At 58.9% G+C, this 9,051-nt stretch overlaps 1 protein-coding gene across 1 annotated transcript; it reads left to right on the forward strand.

The window, feature by feature from the left end:
• The first annotated feature begins 219 nt into the window (after nt 1-219).
• On the forward strand, nt 220-8,182 carry GDPD2 (glycerophosphodiester phosphodiesterase domain containing 2). Its single transcript, XM_009636584.1, has 15 exons — nt 220-333; nt 1,468-1,571; nt 1,645-1,738; nt 1,992-2,051; nt 2,391-2,489; nt 2,864-2,957; nt 3,385-3,530; nt 4,047-4,129; nt 4,676-4,826; nt 5,360-5,575; nt 6,402-6,553; nt 6,915-7,062; nt 7,292-7,374; nt 7,825-7,853; nt 8,130-8,182. Exons 1-15 carry the CDS (start codon nt 220-222, stop codon nt 8,180-8,182), a joined length of 1,626 nt encoding a protein of 541 aa, XP_009634879.1.
• The last annotated feature ends 869 nt before the right edge of the window (nt 8,183-9,051 follow it).

Raw genomic sequence — 9,051 nt, forward strand, 5'->3', positions numbered from 1 at the left:
CCAGGTTGGGCGGCCCCGTGTGCTCCCGCTTTCCCTGGCACCACACCTTGCCTGGGCACATGGCCAGCAGCCCCGCTATGTTTCAGGGCTCTGGGGCAGCGGTTTGCCAGGGTAGCTGGACCCAGGATGCTGCAGCACCCCATCTGCCTGGGAGTTGGGAGGTCTGTGCCAACATGCTGTGTGCATCCCCTGCAGGACACCTGACCTTTGCCCGGTGCTATGGCAGACCCCCCTGGCTGCTGCCGCCCCTGTGCCACCTGCCTGCTCTGCCTCTACAGCTGCCAGTGGATCACCACCAAGAAGGAGAAGAGGAAGGGCTTGAGAACCACCAAGGTGATACCACGGGTGATGCTGAGATGAGGCTGGCCAGGCCCTGCATGGGAGGCTTGGACTTGTGGCTGGGGTGGCGGAGGGTTCTGGCTGGGAGGCTCAGCCCAGACATTGGGCTGCTGACCCCTTGCCACTGGTCCTGCTCCCCAGGGCTGAGCCCCAAGAGAGCTGGGGTGCTACCAGGCACCCTCTCTGTCCAGAGACTGCCCTAGCCTGGAGCAGTGAGAGGGTGAGCTGTCTGTTCCCACTGGGTGACGGGAAGGGTAGAGCTGTATGCTGGCAGCAGTGAGGCTGAGCCGTGGCCGTCCCCTGCCTGGCCGAGCGTGTGTCTGCGGCAGGGCTCGCACGTGCCTGGAGCAGAGCTCTGTGTTCCCCGAGGGCTGAGCGTGGCAGGCAGGTCCCAGGGCGCTGAGTGCCTGGCAAGGCACGTGGGAGGCATGGTTCCTGGGCTGGGTGCGGCCCCCACCAATGGGGTGCTGGAAGGGGGTGTCCCCAGCAATTTGTAACCTGGGAGGGGTGAGGCCCTGGGATTCTCTGAGGTCTCCAACTCCCATGGGAGTGGCTGTGCTGCTGCTTGTCCCATCTTGCCTGGAATGTGCAAGTTGGTCCAGGCTGCCGGGTGTCCCGTTCAGCACCTGTGACACCCCTCACCTCCCCGTGTATGTGGGGCTGGAGACCATAAAGTTGGACCCAGCTTTGGCTGGGCAGGCAGGAGCAGTCTGCAGGCTCACCACTGCAATGGCAGCTCTGAGGCACAGCACCTCTCTCTGCACACCCAGCTAGAATGGAACAGGACCTGGCTCTTTGCCCCTTCCCATGTCCAAAGTCCTAGCCTGCTCCCAGGGGCTGCTGCATGGGAAAGGAGGCAGTCCTGCCACAGGGGCTGTCCTCCCCAGCCTGGCATAGGCAACTTCTTAGCTTGTTTGTAGGAGATGCTGGTCCATCTTCCTGTAGCATGGGTCCAGCCAAAACAGCTCTCCGGAGGAGCTCTGTTCCCTCTCCACAGGGCAGCTCAGTGCCCACTGTGACCCGCTGTGCACCCTGCTGCAGGCTGGGTGCTCCCTGGGGATCTCAGCATCCTGGCCAGGAGCTAGGTGCCCTGCAGGTGTGTGCACAGCTGTCACCTCTGGCTTTCAGTGTGACTGCAGCTGGTTCCTTTTCATCTTCTGCGTCTTCCTCTTCACATTGGTGTGGCTCTACTTCGCCATCATCATCCTCAATGATTTCCACAACTTCAATGAGTGAGTAGGATCCCACATCCAGCCTTGCTTCCCACGTTCCCCCTGCACCTCTGACCATTCCCTTTGCTGGCAGGTTCATCTTCAAGCAGCGGAAGTTGTGGCTAGACTGGTCCGTGGTCCTACTCATAGCTACGGCCGTGCTGATCACCTACTCAGCTGTGCTGCTGGTGAGCCCTACTGATCCCAAGCCCAAGTGGGCTTACGGAGCACAGGCTGGCTGAGTGCAGGCTGGCTGCGGTGCCCTGTGCAGAGCCAGGGGGACCCCACAGTATCTGGCCTGCTGGAGCTGTGTCGGCCTGAGCATGGCCAAGAGACTCTGCCTGTGTCAGGGGGCCAGAGCTCCTGTGGCTGAGTCCTGTGCCCTTAGAGGCTGAGGTGTGGGGTACAAGCCAGTTCTAACATCTCCTTGTCCTCTCACAGGTCCTTGCTTTGTGCTTGCAGCTCTGCGGCCAGCCCTTGAAGCTACACTGGCTGCACAAGGTGAGAGACTGAGGGTGCAGGGAGATGATGCCTGCCCTGGCTGCTCTTGTGCCTTGGAAAGCTGTGACCAGCCTACTGGGGCTGCATACGGCTGCTGTGACCCCACTGAGTGGCTGTGTGTCCCTGCTGAGCTGGGCTACAGCTGTTAGTCCCCCAGACACACATATCTGAGATGAGAACATTCCCCTTACTCAAAGTATGCTCAGCTGCAAACCCAAATGGGGGAAATGGGGTCTCAGGACTTGCAGGGGCTCAGGAGGAAGGGATGAGGAGGACTCTGCCTGCCCTGGCAGGATGCTGAGTCCCCCCCCCCTAATTGCCCTGTGCCCTGCCCCACAGACCCTGCTGATCTTAACTGCCCTGGTGGTGGCTGCAGCCTTCACAGGGCTGGGAATAAAGTGGGCGGAGGAGTGGAGAAGTGCACGTATCTCCCTGCAGGTGAGTCACCTCGATACCAGAGACTCCCCCGCTGTACCCAGTACCTGGCCTGTGGGGATGAGCTGAAGGGTGGTGGCTGGAGCCCCCAGCATGGCTGTGTGCCAGGGTGGTTAACTCCCTGCCCTTGATTTCTGCTGCCTGGCCAGGCAAGGTGCTCCTCCTGCTCTTGCAGTCCTGCCCAGCGCAGCTGCAGTAAGGGTGATGAGCTGGGCTGGACCGGGGAGTCTGTTCAGTCCCTCCAGGAGCCTGTCCTTCCCTCACTGGCACTGTGGCTCTTCCAGCGGTGCTAGCTGCAGTGACAGATCCCTGGCGTGTGGATTTTGGGGATAGGGGCTGGGCTGGTGCCGGCTGACACCCTGCCTTTGCCTCCCCAGGCAACAGGTCCCTTCCTGCACATTGGAATCGTGGGCGGAATGACGCTCCTTGCCTGGCCCCTGGCCAGCTTCATCTACCGTACCCGCAACACAGGTAATCCCCCTCCAAGGTCTTCACCTCCCACCTCTGCTGGTGCCCTGCTTCCTACCACCCAACCGAGTAGCACCGGTGGCAGCGTGGTGCACAGAGAGCATCGGTGCAGTGGGAACAGGTCTCCAGGATTCAGCCTGGTAGTAACGCCTGCTCTTGGTTGCTGCTTCTCATGCCCGGCCCTTGGTGCAGCTTCATCCCTCACTGCTTTGCAGCTGAAAGAGGGCCATGGATGGCAGTCCTGCAGAAGTGCTAGGTTGGGGTGCAAGGACATTTAGTGGGCCAAGAATAAATCTGCAGTGTTCCCTGAGGCTGAGGATGCAATGCCTGACCTAGAGCAACAATAAGTTAATGCCAGGTGAAGCAGCCTTAGCTTATTCCTGACAGCCTCCCTCTGTACCTCACAATTCTAATCTGTCTCTGCCTGCAGGTCTCAAGGTGTTTCTGCTGCTTGTGTACTGTGTGGTGGTGATTGCGCTGTATCTGGCTCCCCTGGGAATCACCTCCCCTTGCATCATGGAGGAGAACCAGCTGCCTCCCAAGCCAGCCCTGGTTGGCCACCGAGGAGCCCCCATGGTGAGTGACCAGCACCGGCAGTGTCCTGGCACAGTGGTCAGGGTGGATGGGGCAGGCTGCTCCACCAGCGAAAGCCAGGCTGTGCCCGGCCAGGGGGCAGCGGCATCAGACCCTTGCTGCTGCAGGCCTGGACGAGCTCTGGACAGCCCAGTAGAGAGGGGTCTCCGCACACCAGCTAGGGTAGCACAGGGGTGGAGGATGGGTGAGCACAGGGTGAGGAGGGGTGGGTGCAGCAGCCGCATGGCAGAGCTGCTCGCTGAGCGCTGCTGGACCAGGAGCAGGCGACTCTCAGCAGAAAGCCTGGCTGTGTAGTGTGGGCTGCGAAGCATGGACTAGGCAGGCTTCGGCTGTCTGCACCCAGCCCTTTTCCATCCCCCACCCTACCGGGGTCACCCCAGTCTCACTGCGGTTGCCCTAAAGCCCAGCCAAGCTGCTGGGTGCAGCCAGGCAGGGCGAGTGCCTGCCTCCAGCCCCTTCCTGCCTGTGCCCTCTGCACTAACACTGTTCCTTTTCCAGCTGGCCCCTGAAAACACCCTCATGTCACTGCACAAGGCGGTGGACTGTGATGTGCAAGTCTTTGAGACAGACGTCATGGTGAGGTAAAGGGGCAGCAGGGACTCAGAGGGAGGAAGGGCCTGTGTGTCCTGGATGTCACCTCCCACATGGGGTATTCTGGAGCACGCCTGGAGGACTGATATAGCCTGATATAGCATTTGGAGGCAGCCCTGTTCAAAGGGCTTTGCTGTTCCCACCTTCCCAGTAAGGGACTGGCTCCAGCTTGGTATCCCAATGATCAGGGAGAGGCGCACTGGGTTTCTGTTCTCCCCACGCAGGTTGCCTTCCAGGGCATTAGGAGGGAGGCACCATCAGGGGAGGGATGCTGCTTGGAAAACAGACCCTGGCTGTAGTTCATCTCATAGCAGTCCTGCTATAGGGACAGCTGTTACAGCAAGCAAAGAAATATTTGGTTTCTGGCTTGGTCTCTGTGCTTTCTGGACACTCACCTTTTTGTGTAGAGAACCACAAGTAGACACAAGGGTGGGGGTTACCCTAGCAGGGTGGCTGGGAGGGGGCAGAAATGTCAGGGCAGGGGTAGGAGACAAACAGTTTGCAACACAGAGCTTCCCTCTCTGCTCCTTTGCCAGTGCTGATGGGGTCCCGTTCCTCATGCATGATGAGGAACTCACCAGGACCACCAACGTGCGGGCTGTGTTCCCCGAGAGGGCTGCCCTGAACAGCACCGCCTTCAACTGGACAGACCTCCAGCAGCTGGATGCTGGCAGCTGGTTCCTGGAGGTCAGGATGCCCCGGGGTGGCTGGTCAGGGATGGGTGCATTTGTGAGTGAAGTACGAGCCCTGCCCTGGGGAAGGTTCTCTTTGCAGCACTGGTCCTGGCAGACACCTGGACAGGGTGCAGAAGCACTTCTATGCCTGCACAAATTCCTTGGGTGCGGTTATGCCCCAAGCTGGGGTTTGTTCTGACTCCCCAGCTGAGTCATGGGGGAGGCTGGTTTGAGGGGAGATGTCTCATGCATTTGCTGTGAGCTGCACAGCCTGCCTGGGCTTGGAGGCAGCTGTGGCAAGGCTTTTCCCAAAAGGTGACTAACCCACTGCTGAGCTGCTCTGAATGCTCACAGGTGTTGGGGCTGCTTGAAGTGTGCTGTTACTGGGGAGAAGGGTAGAGGTGCCCCATGGATGTGCCTGTCCACATTGGAGAGCATGTGGAGAGGCCAGTGTAGGAAACTGAGAGCCAGAGATGGGCACCAGTTTGGGAGGTGGAAGCTTGTGGGGGTCTGCCTATGATGACAAACTTTCTCTCACCCTTGCAGCGGAGGCCGTTTCCCACTGTGCAAAGTCTTTCTGCTGGTGATCGCTACCAGGTGACTAAACAGAGGATCCCATCCCTGGAACAGGCGCTAGAGGCAACCAAGCAGAGCAATATCTCCATCATGTTTGACCTCCGGCCTGAGAATCACAGTGACTACCAGAGCTTTGTCAATGCCACCCTGGAAGTGATCTTACAGTCAGGCATCCCGCTACAGCAGGTGAGCTGGCCACTGCCCCACCACTGCTGGGCTCTGCTGTCACACCCCTGCCATGGTGGGACCTGCCCTGCCAACCCCACTGAGCTGCCCTTCCACCCCATACACCACATCTCCAGGCATGGGGTTCTCTAGCTGGGAGATGTTGCCAATAATTAGGTGTTAATGCCTACAGCTTCAGACCTCTCAAAATACTCTAGTTCCCCAGCACTGGCCACCCTGGTGTGTAAACAGTGACTCTATCTAGGGAGGGAACAGCAAGAGCAGGAAAACAATGCTCAGGCCTCCACCTCCCAGTGCTGCACCACACCTCTCCCTGCAGCTCTGGGACTCCTGCTGCAACCTTCTGTGTTGCCTTTGCACTTCGTCCAGCCCTGGCAGCACAGGACACATGCTGCCCTGAGGGGATGAATTAGCACCCAAATCGCTTTCCCTTCTTGGCTTTTTGGGAATGCAGAACAGGAGGGGACACAGCAAAGACCTATACTGTAGTGCTGATCCAAAGTGCATTCTTGCTGCAGAGTTGGGGCCAAAAGTATGCTCTGCCTGATCCATTCAAGGACGCAGAAAGGACATAACTGCTGCAGCTTTCTTGGGCTAGAACTGCTTCCTCCCCTCAGTGGGGTCTGTTGTGCTTCTTGGCTGGGACAAGATCTTGGGAGACCTTCCTGGCTGAGATCCTCATGGAGGAGCTGAGCATGGGGAGGGGGCAGGAAGCAGCTGTCTGAGCAGGCCACGTGTGCCTGGACCTGCAAGGAAATATCAGAAGAGAGCAAGCTCTCTGAGGTTGCACACTCTCCTCTGCATGTGCTCTCTGGCTCTTGCCTAGGTCCTCTGGCTGCCAGATGGGTTCAGGGAACAGGTCAAACAGCAAGCGCCAGGCGTTCAGCAAGTTTATGGCCGGAAGAGACTCCAGAATGAGAAGGAGCCACTGCTGCATGTCAATCTGCCCTACCAGGACATGAGCTCTGAGGAGATCAGGTGAGAGCCCTGTGCCCAGGAGCCTGGGAGCTGAGGTGTGTGGCCTGGACACTGTCCCAGTGGCCAGCAAAGGTGATGGCCAGCTGAGGCTGAGTGCTCGCACTCTTCTGGGAAGGACAGGGTGTGTGCTACAGCCTTGCAGACAAGCATGCCTTATCAGGCAGGGCTGGTGCAGGGCATGGAGCTGGCTGCAGTCCTCTGCCTTGCCAGCAAATCTGCCCTGGGTCTGGCACTCCAGACAGTTGCTCCATGTGGTTGCAAATGCTGGATCACATCCCAGGCATACAGTCCTCTCTGGATGTATGCTGAGTGTGCCAGCACCCCGCTGTCTGCTGCTCTGACTGCAGCTGCCCCTATGCAGGCAGTACCGCCAGGACAACATCTCTGTCAACTTGTACGTGGTGAACCAGCCCTGGCTCTTCTCTGTGCTGTGGTGCTCTGGAGTGAGCTCTGTCACCACCAACGCCTGCCAGGTGCTGAAGGAGATGAAACACCCCATTTGGCTGCTTGTAAGTGACCCCGTTATCTTCCACCCTGCCCCACAGCCTGAGGCACTTGTGGGTCCCTTTCTGCAGCAGCCCTGGGCAGTCAGCTGCCTGGAGGGTGCCTTTTGCTCAGTGCTGTGCTGTCATGGGAACATGTGACCCTGCAGAAGGGACTGCTGGCACAGCGGGCTGGGCTGTGCCACCAGCACACCACCCATGGCCGGTGTTCATGGCTTGTCTTGTTGCCTTGCAGCCCAGCAGCACGTACCTCATGATCTGGATTGTTGTAGACTGCACTTCCTTCCTTGCCATCCTCTGGGCCTTCCTCTTGCTGAAGTATGTTTGATCCCTTTCCCCGTCCCGGGGCAGGTCTGTTGGGGGAGGCTGTAGTGTGCCCTGGGTGGCTGGTGTATAACCAAACCCGGTTGTATCTGCTGCCACCCCTCTCTGGACTCGGATCCTGGGGGCTCTGCTCCTTCCTGGCTGAGACAGCAGTGTCTGGAGGCAGCTTTTATCAGCAGGCTGCAGCTAAAAATCTGGCCTGACCCTTCCTCGAGCTGCTGGATGCCTTAGTTCACACTTACTAGCTCGCTAGGCACCCTAAGGCTTGGTGGGCTGAGGCTGGGGGACCTTGGCCCTGCTCCTTTACCAGTGCTGTAGGCACCAAGAGCAGATCCCTGCGGGACTGTGTATCCTGTGGGGCCCTGCAGTCTCCAACTGGGAGCTCAGGGGAGGAACAGGGAGGCCAGACTGTCATGCTAACATCGATCCTATTCCATCTCCTAGGAAATGCTCCCAAAGAAGACGGCTCGCGGGTGAGTGCACACAGATGTGAGCTCCCTCAGAGCCAGGCTGTGCCTGCGGGACTCTCCCTGGCAAGCAGACTGCTTTCTCCAGTGAACATGACAGGGAAGGAAGGGAATCCCAGCCCAGGGAGTTCCTATCCTGCCCTTAGCAAACAACCCTGTGGGACAGTGCTGGGGAATCCCACATTCCCCAAGTCTTCCCAAACCTGCTTTGCAGGCTGCTCTGCCTGTCACTGTAGGATGGTGTCTGCCTGCAATGACTGCTTTTTCTCTCTGTCTCCCCAGAGTCTGAGACAGATGTGCTGCTCACAAAGATCAACAGCCTGATGCAAGAGTGACCCCTCCAGCCTGCATCAGCCATGAGGAGGAGCAGCCAGAGCCCTGCACAGCTCAAGTGGGGAGCACTCCTCAGGCCAGCTTCGAGGCTCCTTTCCTTTGCAGACTCCTTTCTGAGCTTCCCGTCCCCCGTAGTCTTCCTGGCTCCTTGCATGGTCTACAACTGCCCTCAGCTGAAAAGACCTGGAACTGGGCTCCTAGCTCCCACTTACAGCAAGGAACTGGAGCCTTTGCAGGGGTTTCCTGGGACTGGCTTGTGCCTGGGGGCTGAGAACTTATCCAGTGGTGCTGGGGCTAAGACCTCTGCCCTGGGGTTTGGCGACTAGTGGGGATTTGAGTTGCTGTTTGGTGCAGGGAAAGGGCAGCCTCGGCCAGGGAGCAGCAGCTCTGCAGCCAGTGATGGGAGACCTTGTTTCAAGTGCTGCTGCCCTGGGGGCTGCCCTGCCCCGTGGCTTGAGGAATAGGAAGTGGGGGGGTGGCTTTTCACAATATGGAGGAGGATCTGAGCTCTTTGCACCCCCATGCTGGACACAAGTCCTGCCCCTGCTGGCTTCATGCTTGCAGGCCAGGGTGCTGACACCCCACGCAGCAGTTGGTGCCTGTTGCTCTGGGGGGAAAAGGAGCAGGGGCTGGGGGTGGAGGGTGCGTGGGGCTGGCAGGACCACGGTCATGCTCCTGCCGCTGCAGGGCTACAGAGGTGTGCGAGGGAGGGGAGCGGTCACTTTGCAGCTGGGCCTTGAACTTGGAAAGGGGGATCAGGTCAGTTTTACTTGTTCCTACCTATTTTTGTCAATAAATCAGCGGAGCGGTAGACAGACCCCGAAGGGGTGAGTTGGGCGTAACTGCTTGCTCCCCTGCACCCCTCTCCCTT

The sequence above is a fragment of the Egretta garzetta genome, unplaced genomic scaffold (genome assembly GCF_000687185.1).
Source record: "Egretta garzetta isolate BGI_Z169 unplaced genomic scaffold, ASM68718v1 scaffold404, whole genome shotgun sequence".
Taxonomy (NCBI): Eukaryota; Metazoa; Chordata; class Aves; order Pelecaniformes; family Ardeidae; genus Egretta; species Egretta garzetta.